This window comes from Myripristis murdjan, chromosome 9, assembly GCF_902150065.1.
Source record: "Myripristis murdjan chromosome 9, fMyrMur1.1, whole genome shotgun sequence".
Taxonomy (NCBI): domain Eukaryota; kingdom Metazoa; phylum Chordata; class Actinopteri; order Holocentriformes; family Holocentridae; genus Myripristis; species Myripristis murdjan.
Window position 1 is genome coordinate 29,952,311 of NC_043988.1, and position 13,563 is coordinate 29,965,873.

A 13,563-nucleotide genomic window follows, 5' to 3' on the forward strand; every position below is an offset into this window, starting at 1 on the left:
GTTATAATGTTATCTTCCTAATTCAAGTGAGAAAAAAATTCACTGTGGTCAGGAAGCAAACTGAACAAGCAATTATCTCCCATTTCCATTCACTCTAAAAAAAAAAACAAAAAAAAAACGAGATCTTCAAATTCAATATTAAAGAAATGGAGAGACTGCCTTTTTTTTTTTTTTTTTTTTTTTTTTTTTTTTGCAGTGTGTTTGCTTCCCGGATCCTCCCAGCACTTTCTGGACACTTGTTTTTAGTGCCGACTCAACGTCTGGGAAATCGCTTTCCAGTATAAAAAACCACCGCCAGCAGGAATTAGATCAATTCGCCCGGAGGGTTCAGAGAGTCTGGGTCTTTTGTGCTGCCGGATCAACAGGTGACTTGGTGACTCATTGCGTAACGGTGATGTGCGTAATACTTGTCCCAAAGAGATAAACTTTTACCTCGTGAGGTTATTGCGCATATATTATCTAAGTGTGTAGACAGAGAAGTTAAAAGAGATACTTTCACAGAGAGTAGTTTTGTTTCACGGAAGGACTTGGACAGATAGCTCAGATTTTTTTTGGTTTTTGACCTTCGGCACCTGCTCAGCTGGACATGGCAGAGGGAGACTTCTACACGATGGGAAGCCGGCAGCGGATTCCCAGGGATCCTTTCGCGGAACCGTCGTTCAGAGACCAGTCTCCGTTCAGGGATCAGCTCGCATCTCGCTTTATGGACGATGACTTTGGCATGTCCCCTTTCCCCGATGATATCTCTATGGACTGGCCAGGGTGGGCCCGGCCGGGCCGGCTAAGCACGCGCCTCAGCACCTCGCCTTTCACCAGCAGTTTACGCACAGGTTTCCCCCCGCGCCAGTCCACGGGCGGGCCCACGTTGTACACCAGCAGATACAATGAACCCTCCCGGAGCTCGCCCACGACCACCGGGGGGGAGCCCTGGAAAGTTTGCGTGAACGTCCACAGCTTCAAACCAGAGGAATTACACGTCAAAACGAAAGACGGCTTTGTAGAAGTGTCAGGTGAGAGAGCCGTGCTTGTTGTCACGGGTGGATAAACCCACCTAAACCCACATTTTTAGGCTGACATAAGACTTTATGATGTCATTTCATAATTTACACCACAGTGATGGTGTCAATTTGATGTGAGTATGACATTTTAAAGGGGGTGGGGCACTTTTTTAACTTATAAATGCAGGTCATAATCCAGCCACTTTAATTTCCACAGTGAAAACTTAACTTTAGAGTGTCCTACTCCAAAATAATACCACCACAGCAGCTTATAACACAACACTGTGTAACTATTAAAGGTATCACTTAGAATCAATTTTTTTTTTTTTTTTTTTCTTTGGCAAAGTGTTCCATTTCAGCCCGAAAGCCTTTATACAGAGGGAAAGCATCATGTGACACATAAAAGTTGTTGACAAAACAACATACATAGATCAACACAGGCGTAATACATTTAAAAATACACAAAACAGTCACATGGTAAATCAACTGTCTGCTCCATAGGCCGCAGTCCAGCCAGATGAATGACCGGACCTAAATAACTCATGAGCAGACACAACATACAGCACCAGCTTCACCAAGATCCCTTTTATTATAGCTCAGAAGAGTGACCAGCTCTTTTAGTTTTAAATGGTTTAGAGCGAGTTCCCAGATTCAGTAGCATTATCTGGTCTCAGTAGCAATAAGTCCCAATATGGATGAGCTGGATAGATTTGGGAACAGTGACTTGCAGATTGGCAGGCAGATCCTCAAGCTTAGACACCTGTTTCAAATTCCTAGAGAATCACTCCCTCACCCATGAGCTACATTTAGATTTAAGGCAAGGCCCGTGACAACAGTCTCTGTTTACAATAAGACAAGCAATGTGCTGTCATTAACCACTGGACGGAATGTTCTGGGCTGACTCTATTATCCAGGGGTCCTCAGGCAGTTTTTATTTTTTATTTTTTTTTATTACCGGTGTGACATTCTAGCTTGGTCGTTCGGTGCTAAATGGGAATATCTAGTAAAAAAAAAAAATGCTGCTCAAAGGTCCTGCCTCGTGTCGGTTCTTCCAAAGGCAGACAAATGCCAGGGATACCCAGGACAGGAGAGGGCACAGAGGAGAGCAGGCCCCAGCGCTGGGCTTTTTATAAACACATTGTTGGTATGCCAGTTGGGTCATTCAATCAGCGCCATGGAGGGCCCGCCTGCCACAGCGACTCGACCTCGTTCTAAAAGCATGCCTGGGAGCGTGGTGCAGGCATGTACAAGGCACGCAGCGCAGACACAGGAAAGGGAGCACAGTGCATGCCTTCCCTCGTTGTCGCAGGAACAAAAAGCCTCAAAAAAGAAAAGAAAAAAAATAATAATAATTACATCCTATCTGCACCGGCATAGCTCCCACTGTAAGAAGTGCTGCCTTATCTTCAATATTTGTAAAGGCCAAAAGAATCTGTGTGTTGGCACAGTGCTATGTTACATGATCTATTCTAAGATAGTGTCTGCCATCACTGCTCCCATGAGCGTGTTACATGGAGCATCTGGAATGTGACATCTCCATCAGAAGAGGCTTGGAAACAGGGAGAGGCGCCTTGTACTCCCTGTTCAAACCTCCATTATTCATGAAATATCTGAGGGGATCTTATCAAGGGAGGAGTTTCGCCTCTAAAGTCATGATGGAAGTTTATATAATCATATGACTTCACCGATGATCTTAGCTCAGTACTCTCTGGAGCCTCGCGCGTTCCAGCCTCGATCTGTAGTGCAGTCCAGCACTTTCGGCAGGCAAAGACGTCACAGTGGGGGTATAGGGTGGCGCATAGTCCAGCCGTGCTGAGGGATGGGGAGGGCCACGCTGCCGGCGGCACTGACATTTAGCTGCCCCACAGCAGCTGCTAGCGAACTGGAGAGATAGAACAGCCATAAACAGAGCTTTGGCCGAGGAGGCCTGCTCCTCTGCAGGGGAAGGGAGGGGAGGAGGGGGCTTTCCAGGCCGAGCTGCCCTCCCAGGTTCAGGCGGACATGTTTCTGTGTGTTTCTACAGGGCAGAGGTTCTTGGAGAGAGCTAAAAGCAGCGGATGGGTGTTTCATCATGTTCATTTCACTTGTGGTGTGTGTATGACTCACTAACACGTCGACAGAGTCAGTAACACCGGGGGGTCGGAGGGGGGGATTCAGCCCACCCTAGAGGTCGCTAAGTGCAAACACTGCTGGAGGGGGATTAGGCAGTGGAAAACTGTGTCTGCCAAGTGAAATGTACTTTGATTTCACTGTCATCAACTGCCTTTTCATTCCTGTTCACACTAAAGTCCTGGGAAAGATTTAATAGAGAATCCCAAAGACGACAGTATCTGATGTATCTGACCCTCTGAAAGTGTAACGTGTGACGTGCACAAGGTTTCTTTAAAAATATATTTAAGAATTGCCGTTTTTTTGTTTGTGGGCTTTTTTTTTTTTTTTTTTTTGGAAATGCTCATCTGAATTTGAATAATTAATTGGACACTAAAAAAAATACGTTTAGAAGAAGTTTAAAAAAAATCAAGTATAAAAGTAAATCTCAAATGTCTAAGAAAACTGAAAAAATCTACATAAGAAACTACAGAAGAAATATGGAAAAAAATATAATAGGTTGAAAAAAGGTTAAAAAAAATATTTTTAAAAACATATTCAAGAAATCACTACTTCAGCCTATGAACTGGCCATGGGAAAAAAAAAAAAAAAAAAAAAAAAGAACACTCGCCCCAGAGGAGAGTCTGCACTTTCGGACAAAACAATAAAACAAAACAAAAACAAACAAACAAAAAACAACATAGGGCACAGGAGCAGTTGCTAACTATATTTTATTCAGGTTTCAGAGGGTTAATCCTCATTCCCATCATCACTGACCTTCCAAAACAATTGCACAACATTTTTCCAGATGTTTTTCTGAGGTTATTCTCGGTCCCTCACTTGTCTTTTTCTTAATAGGAAAACATGAAGAGAAGCAAGAAGAAGGAGGCATCGTGACCAAGAATTTCACAAAGAAGATACAGTGAGTATTTTCAGCGAGTCCACAGCTGCACGGCCTGTCCCCCGCAGGTCAGCTCGACGTTGCTTCCCCCACCGGCATTCCAGACATTGTAAACAGAGATAACACTCATTTGCATCATGTTTGTTTCACACACAGCGTATTTCCCATCGGTAATAAATGTTGATTTCCCAGTGAGGAGTCGGGTGGGGGTGACAGGCGCTGATGGGAGAGTTGTTTGTCCACTCGCAGAGCTGATACGGCTCTGTGACTCGCGTGAGCGCCGCGCCAGCGTTGATGGAAGTCCACGCCAGCGGAGTTAATGTAACACTTTTAGTTTCAAACAGCCGGCCCCGGAGGCGTATCGGCTCTGTGAGGGGACAATCAACGCTCCAATTAACACCTGTCAACTTCAAGTGAGTGTCACTGAGTAAACAACACCGCGAGATGGGCCGTGGACTGAAGTGCGCATCTGCATGTGTTTGTTAGCAGGGCGGATGTGGAGCAATGCGAGATACCTCCAGTGGAACTCGACCAAACTAAACAGGCCAGTGAAGTTTCCACAGCCAATCCCCCTTCCTCCCCCCCTCCATGTGTTCCCCTTTAATTGGGCAGTGGGGAGACTTCAAACGGCGGTGCTTATCGCTGGTGCGGGTCGCCGTCTCGCTGGCACGTCACTCCGGCTCTGCTAATTTCCTGTTGGCTAATTAGTCAGCAGTTGTGCTGCGCTAGCCGCACATCCCTCATATCACAATCCCTTTAATTGGAAAGCCCTGAGATCTGGCCTGTATGCCTCAGCTAAGCAAAACCCAAAGCAAGTGACAGATAGAGTTGAGGTTTGGGGTGGGCTGGTGGTGGTGGTTGGGAGGGAGGGGGGGTCATATATAAATAACTGCCCTCGATGCACAAATCTTCCAGCGGTATAAGACACACAAGGCAAAGAGAAGACGCATTATTCTTTTTCATCAGCGCCCGGCAATGTGCTTTTAATTGAAGCGCCGCTGCTGTTTCATTCCCTTTGATAGAGCCTTCTTGCGTGCGATAGCAATGCACTTAATTTATATATCACCTTTTCAAACAGATTACAAAGTGCTTTAACAATCAGTCAAAAGCAAACGCGGTGGTTCTAAATTTATTACAAGTAAAACGAAGAAGACGTCTCAAGTTAATAAAAAAAGAAAGAAAAAGATAAGAACTGTGTGATGGAGAATAGTAAAAACAATGGGATAAAAGACATCAGATCAAGGACAATGAACAGAAATTAAAGTAATAATGCACAACATTTGCATACCAATCAGTATCTACTGATATTGCACACAAGAGTGAACAAGTCAGTCTGTGGCCAGGTCTTGACAGCTTTTACATTTGCTGTTCTGAACACCTGGTATCTAGTTGGGCTTTCTGGGGAAAAGCATACAGGACATTACATGTTTGATGTTTCCAGCAACAGACAAATAAAATTTAAATAATATGTATATATTTAGCTAGTCAGCACGAGCACTGGTAGCCAACGTGGCTGAACGGCCATTGAAAAGTGAAAAACAAACTTCATCCACTGTGCAGAAAGCCCAAGGGAAAGTCTGATTGACAAGTGATCCTTGGAAAGTGCAGTGCAAAAACGCTGCTTAGCACCAAAGATGTAAAAAAAAAAAAAAAAAAAAAAAAAAAAAAGAGTAACTCATGGATTACCACTTTAAGAAGTGACTTAAAAGATGATAGTGATTCTGCTAGTCAGAGCTCTCAGGCGGCTTGTTCCAAAGCCTCGAGGGCCTGAAGGGAAAAGCCTGGCGATTACAGGAGAAATCCAGCCCAAAGCACTTTGACATTGTTAAAAAAATATATATATATATTTATTGGTGTGTCCCTTGCATTTCTGGGCCCATGTTTTTGTTGTTGTTGTGGTTAACTAGTCAAACATACACAACGTGATGTAAGATCAATGTATTTCCAGAGCAACTACATTACAATGGAGTCTGACAGCAGATTTTTTTTTTTTAGATATCTTAAACATTAATAGTCAACATCATGTCTTGGTGCCAGTTCCTCAAAATCCAAAAGAAAGGGCTTTGCCATTTGGTATCGACCCTCAACAATCACACAACAATCAGAGAGAGAAATCTATCACGGAAGAGGCAGAAATATCAATTTTTCCGCCGACGGCTGCTTCTGCTTGCTACTTCTCGCTCTACCAGCACTGTGTTGTTCGGGGCTTGTTGATAGGCATTATGGGAAATGTAGGAAATCGCTAACTGATGTAGACGTAGGTGAGGCAGGCTGGGAGAAAGTGGGTACACCAAAAAGTAGGGATGCACGATAATATCGGCACATAATTTGTATTGGCTTTAAAAATGCAAAATCAGCATCGGCCCAAAATGAAAATTTGTGGTCGAATTTGCCCTGGTTGTGGCTGTTGCCAGGAGTGTTTCAGTGAGAGTATCATCCAAGCCTGTTCAAGGGGAATGAATCTTACAGTTTTGCTTGAGAGAAAATGTGTGAAAAAAAAAAAAAGAAAATGGCTTGTTGTGCATCAAGTAAGTTAAAGTCATTCTCGCACTTTGCACAGTGAAAAACATTGGATTTTATGCCTGCATCTGCCAGTTAACCATCGCAATAAGAGTAAGTGTGTTAATTCCACTAGAGGAGAGATTTGATTAGCTTTGCAATTATGTGAAAAAAAAAATTAGCATTTACCAGCATCGGCATCAGTAATCAGGCAAAACAGTTGGAAAATATTGGCATATGGGATACCAGCAAAAAATTCAATATCTCACAGTCCTATCTTGAAGTTATGAGGTCTTCCAGAGCACATCTGGCTCCTTTATCCAGTGATGTCATCCTTGAAATATGTTAAACCGAAACATTCAGAAGACCAAAAGGCGGATGCATTATGTGTGTTGTTGACTTAATCTACTTTTAAATACATATATGTTAACAAACTAGGCGTGAATATATGTTGACCTTATGATGACACAAGAGCCACAAGAGACATTACGTGTGGTGTCATGCCAGTCCTCTGATTTGCATTTGGCTGGCGAGTAATTTTCATCAACCAAACACCGTAAACACACTTTTATATGTTTTACTGAGAGCTAAAAAATAAAGATTGCAGATTTCCAAATTGCCATGCAAATGATTTTCTGGTAAAAAAAAAAAAAAAAAAAAAAAAAAAGCGGTAATTTCTGCCTGAATCATGTTGAGAATGCGCAGAGGAGGTAACATCAGTGTCATCTGCTCAAATGCAGAAGTGGTAGCAGTTTTCAGATTTTTTTTTTTTTTTTTTTTGATTGCAGCCTCAAACATGTGCCACAACATTTCAGCAAATAAAGACATCCACGATAAATCCAGTGATATAAGGCAAAGCTTTGAGCCTGGACTTCAGTTTTAGTTTCAGGCATTAATCATGGCAGGACAGTGGACTGTAAAGGCTGCAGCACGGTGCTGGTCAATGTCAGAGTATCTCAGGGCAGATTTTTATTTTAAGTTCTTTCGCCCTGGACCGGCTCCAGCTACTGCCAGGTCCTCCTTGCAGACGGAGTGAGAAATAAGTCCCTTAGTAAGAAAATATGTTACTTCATAAATCAGGCATGAGGCCAAAGGTACTTTCCCGAGTTTTCCAAGGTTAACCATCAGCAGGTCATATGGCCCACCTGGAACGTGGACAGTGGACTCCGCTCGCCAGTCGCTCCGCTGCTGTTTGCTTGTTCATCAGACCGTGTTGATGAATCGCCGCCTGTCACTCTGCCTCTATCTCTGTCCTGGTGAGACACACAGTAATACCGTAGTACTGGACTTGGACTGGACTGGCTTAGTGAAAATTCAGTATTTTCATTCGCTGTTTTTTCCTTATAATCATCATCATGATGATATAGTAATTTCAGGATGTCATAACCCTGAATTTTTGCTGTCTAAACTCATGACAACGAGCAAATTTTTCTTTAAGAATTGACAAATCAGGCGTGAAACATTTTAAGGAATATTATTTGAATTTTTTGTGCTTTTATATATATATACATTTCCTTTAGCCTGACCCCATTCTGTTAAATGGCGTTAATATGATTATGCAGCGAATGGTTTTGCATACATGAGCTGCATCATGATATACTGTATATAAAAAATCATTATGAGCATCTTCAACCATAGCGCCCAGCCCTGACTGGACTGCAGATAGACGTAGTCCATCTGTGTGTTCTGTGTGTGTGTGTGTGTGTGTATGGATTATATGTTCTACACGCAGAGCCACACACATACAGCATGATGAATACACTCCATGTCCAGCCCTACTCTCTTGTCTCTCTCTATGCCCGAGCACTGTTTCAGCGTCTCCGCTTGGAAAGCATATTGGACAGTTTCTTGGCAGCTATACAAAATCAATGTTTGAGATAAAATACACGCTTGCCGGAGGTAAATAAACTCCCCGTGCTGGACAGATAAGGTTTGTGCCGGAGTCCCACGTAACGGGCTGGCTGAGTGATTCGACTTTGTCAGAGGGGGCGACTTTGCAATGCAGCAATTGGCTCCTTGAAAATGGGTGGTGGTGGGGGGGCAGACATGCAGGGAAAATGTGTGGGCGAACGTATGTGTATGCCTTCATGTGTATGTGTGTGTGTGTGTGTGTGTGTTTGCATTATCATGTAGTATTGTTAAAGACTGGACTGAATTTGCTGGAATGGGACAGCACTGAAGCCTTATTCTCTGCGTTGAATAAGAGCAGGTTGTGTAATGCACCAGATTCAATTAATGTGCGTGTCACATTTCCTCATCCTCTTTTTCTTAAATAGACTCAGGTGTCTAAAGTTGTTTTTTCTCAGTGGAAATGTCCTTCAGTCAGTAGAAAGCAACTTGTAGTCCTCATTGTGAGAATGCTAAATACTGAAAATAATTTGATGTGCTCTGACAGCCTAAAATCTGTGGTGATGGCAACAGTTTGAGCCACTATCGTTTTTTTATCGTTTCGCCTCGGTCTGCTCCTATTCCATATGTGTGTTTGTGTTTAAAGCGCCCTGTCTGCTTTAGCGAGCTTGCGTGGGTGAAGCCCTCTTCTCTCTCTCTCTCTCTCTCCATTCAAGCCCTGCTGACTTGTAATTCTCGGTGGAGTGGGAAGACAATGGAGGGTCCACTCTAATTAAATGGAGGGTAGACCCTTAGTCTCCTCTGGATGGGGCCTTGGCCGCCTGATGTTTATATTAACTCACAGAGAAACCTGGCAGCTCGCACGGAAAAGCCCACAATGCCCCTATTTGGCCGTGCTGTCCGACAAAGACCAGAGTTTGCTTGGATCTGCTGTGTCTGTGTGTGTGTGTCTGTGTGTGTGTGTGTGTGTGTGTGTGTGTGTGTGTTTCTCAGATAGATTATAAATTCAAATACGCGCTGTGAGAACAGATATTGCTTTGCACATTCACAGTCCAATGTAATAGGGGTTACATCACGCTACTGCAATGTAATCAACAGAAATGACGAGGCAATTTCAGGAACACCAGATATTGTACATGCAATCTGCTTTATGCATCAATAATTTTGATAATACAAAAGCATCCTACTGAAGGTTTTTTTTTTTTTTTTTTTTTTTTTTTTGCAGTCAGGCTGGCTATTTCCCCCCCTCCCTTCCCCTTGTACTCCTGATCTCTTGCTTGTCGTGAAGATTTTCATTCTAAAAAGAGAGGTCTATTACATTTAAAACATTATCATATGCTTGAATTTTTTTTTAGACAATATTTAAAAATATTTTTAGACATTAGGTACCATTTCCTTATTCCCATAATGGGTATTATCATTTAATTTTGGAAGAACACCATTACTGTACTGAGTCTAATTTATTTTATTTTATCTATCCTTTATTTGTCAAGTGTCTCTTTTGGCTAAGCAAGGCAACATGCACATAAAAAAATGATTTAAAACAAATAAAGAAAAGAAAATGCCTGGACCCATGCCATTCAACAACACCAAAGCAAACACACTGAAACTGAATTTTTATTTTGTTTAAAATCTGAAACTGGGAGGAGCTGCTCCCTCCGAGACTGCTCCAGTCTTTGTATCACGCTGTTAGTTTTTGAAGCCAATTATATCGCTCCACGCGGGGAAGTCGCACATATGCAGTATGAAAAGTGTCAAAAAATGAAGTGAACATGGAAGGAAAAAAAAAAGTGTGACATGAAATTAGCTGTTGCCTGTCTGCTAGATGAGAGCAGCAGATTAGAAAAGTGTACACTGATGGAAATTTACAGGTGTTGAACTTTTGCCGGCAGACACTTTCAATAATTGGAATCAGACTTTACTTCGCAAACCTCACACCTGGAGTGAGTGTGAGTGTGTTTTCTCTCCCTCCCCTCACGGCGCAGCCAGAGGATTTTTTAATGAAAATGGGTTCAATTCATCTCCTGGGTATGAGATAGTTTGGGTATTTTTTTTTTTCAGTCTAAGAATGAGAGCTAGCCAGGGAGGATAGGGTGAACATTTTTAATAGAAGTCGAAATCCTGAGCAAAGTCGCCCCGCCCCGCCTCCCCTCCCCCGTTACAGGAAAAGGGCGCAGAGTTTTGCATGACCTCCAAACAAGCAGGAACCACCGTTTCATAGGTGACGTCTCCCTGCTGCTCTCCTTAATTTATTCCTCCACGTCTCACTCTCAGACATATATACACACACTATCACACTGCGTTCTGACTGAAGACATTGCCAGTGCCTTCCCTTTCTGTTCCTGTAAAGAAACTATCGCCACAAACAAGCAGAAAACCATCAAGACCCATGGTGCACCGGCGTGCGGCCCACTAAACATCCCTGCTAATGCCGTTTTTCCACGATATGGTACCGGTGTAATTTTACTCAACTAAACTTGACTCTACTAGCTTTACTTTTTTGGATTTCTTTTTCCACTGTACTCAACGCCGCTGGCCGGCTGTGGCTGTGCTGAGTAGTTTTTCCTCCCTCCTCACTCCTCCAGCCCTCCACACGAGTCTTTTATTTTCCAAAAATCAATAAGACCAACTTGAAATGGATGCTTCACAGGAACAATATTAGTGTAACTAAGTGATTTACTCAAAAGATGATAGTGATTCTGCTCGTCTTCTGCTTCTTGAACTGGTTCGGTTCAAGATTCTTGGAACCGAGGTGCAAGCTAAGGAACTGGACCGTAGTTTTTGGTGCATTTCATCATTGATGGTGGGCGTGCACAACAAAAATAAATACTGTGTCTCAACATCATTGTGACCCCGCCCTGTCTGCCTGCTGTCAGCTGCAGCACAGAGACCGACCTTTTGGAATAATTAACCTACATAATCTGAGACTGGTAGGGTTCAGATTGAGAATAATAAACTCTAAATCGTGCCGGTACCTTAAGCCGGCGTGCTGATTCTGTCCTGGAGAAATGAGCAGGATGTGACGGGAAAGGCACAGCTGCTGCCCATAGAAAGCCAAATGAAAAAAAAAAAAAAACATTTATTTGCAGACATGTATGTAAGTCTGAGGGAGTGTCTGTAGATTGTTGGCAAAAAAACATTTTTAACAAGACCACAAAGTGTCTTCATCTTTCCTTGCAGAACAATACATGCCCACTCGGTTCGCACTTGAGAAATACTGTTTTCTGGCTCCAGCTGAGAACCATTTTTTTCTGTATTTGCTGGAAATGCAGAGAACAGTGAAAAATGCGGTGTGTGAACCAGTTCTTCATTGGTGGAAAAGGGGTATCAGTGTGTCCTTGAGTGAGTGAGTGACCGTAATTTGCCATGCGTAGCCCATGGCGGCAGTACTGCGTGCGCTGTGGGGAAAAAAACACCTCAATCATATACTATTTTTTTTGCTCTTTCCCACCCATTTCCCTCCCTTCCCTTCTGTTTCCTCAGGATCCCAATAGATGTGGACCCTCTGACAGTCTTTGCCTCCTTGTCCCCCGAGGGCGTCCTGATCATCGAGGCTCGGCAGACCCCTCCCTATTACCTCTTCAGCAACGAGGGCTCCCCGGGCGGAGAGATGCATGAGGCCGAGACCCCCAAGCCCCAGGAGGCTCCCATGGTCTAGCCCCGGCACCGCCACGAAAGCAAGAGCGTCCAGCGTGGTCGAGACAGGGGTTGACAGAAAAACCTGTGGCCTTAAGCTTCATATTGGTAGACATCTGGCATTGAAAGTGTAAAACATACTGCAGTAGATAGGTATTTCCCATTGAATTTTCACATTAAAGCTGCACTAGGCAAGATGTTTTTTTATGTAAAAGTCTTTTTAATCAGCCGAAATCACAAAAAAGTGCAAGAGGAGAGCATCCCCGACCCAACGGAGAAGCCATAGAGTCGCTCAGTTTGTCCAAATGAAATTCTGGTGCGAGGTGTGTACATTTCTCTGTTTTTGAGCCAAAGAAAGCTGGACTTGCAGTTAAATCTTTTATCTCTTTGGTTATGAAGCATCACAGACCAGCTGGTTTGGTAAACATGAGTGTGCTGTGTGCAGTTTAGTGACGTCACATGATATGATTGGGTAATAACGTTCATATTTCTCATGCAGCGATCTCTGCAGGAAAAGGCCACCAGTGTGTGAAAATGTCTAGTGCAGCTTTAATTCTATATATAGGTGTATCCTGAGGTAATGCAAGAGCTGGTGCACCACAGATACATTAAAAGTCACCATATTCTCAATAACGCACTGGTATGACTGTTATGATATGTACTTTTGCTAATTGAATTTATATAATCATGCAAGTAATTTAATGGAAAATTATTTAAAATAAAATTTCACCAACTTAAAAATAACTCTATGATGTCTTTGGTATTCTGATTTTTAAAAGGAACAATTTTCACAAATGTAGTGCCTTTATTTCTTTCATTACTATAGTTGTTTAATTTCTGAATTAATGAATGTCATTAAAATCGACAAAAAATTCAAAACAAGTCTCCCTTTGTGGCTTCAGTTACGAGAAGGAGTCCTGCGTGCATTGATGCTGTATTCTACCAAAGTGTATTGTAAATAATATGATGATATGTTCGAATTCAAATCATAATCTAAAGTGCAGCAATATTGTTTTGCATTTATTTTATTTTATTTTTTTTTCTATTTGGGCATGTAGCACAGTGGCGGTGTGGTTTTGGAGCAGAGGGACTGACTTATTTGCCAAAACTTTTGTTTCCTGCCTTCTTTCCTGATGTCTTTGTATTGGTTGATGCAATAAAAATGTCCAGCCAATTTCCCAGTGTGTCTTAACATCTGTGTCTTTTGTTGAGAGCTGTGCCACTCACGGGCCTGGTTCCAAGGGATGCAGGGTGCCTGTTTTGTTATTGTTGTACAACAGAAGTAATTGGGTGGCAGATTAGCGGAGGGCTTAGTACCGGGTGAGATTGGCACCGTCATGTATGTCAGAATGGGCCGCCGTATGTATGTATGCATGTCAAAGCTCAGAGGCGGCGAATGACTTTGAATGCAAAAAAAACGGTGCAGTTCCTTTGCATGTGGTGTGACTCAAAATAAGGTAACATTTGTGCATTTGAAGCACAGTGGATGATCACTTTTAATTTTTAATAGACTCCCAGCTGGAGCCATACTGTGAATAACTGAGACATCTTTGGTTTGAACCCAGCGAAGGCACGCAGTCCACATAAGCTATT

At 42.8% G+C, this 13,563-nt stretch overlaps 1 protein-coding gene across 1 annotated transcript; it reads left to right on the top strand.

Annotated features, from left to right (window-relative positions):
- Positions 1-270: 270 nt before the first annotated feature.
- Positions 271-13,144, top strand: hspb8 (heat shock protein b8). The gene is made up of 4 exons (XM_030060406.1): positions 271-365; positions 581-1,010; positions 3,945-4,008; positions 11,818-13,144. The coding sequence occupies exons 2-4, from the start codon at positions 587-589 to the stop codon at positions 11,990-11,992; spliced, it is 663 nt and encodes a 220-aa protein (XP_029916266.1). The 5' UTR covers positions 271-365; positions 581-586; the 3' UTR covers positions 11,993-13,144.
- The last annotated feature ends 419 nt before the right edge of the window (positions 13,145-13,563 follow it).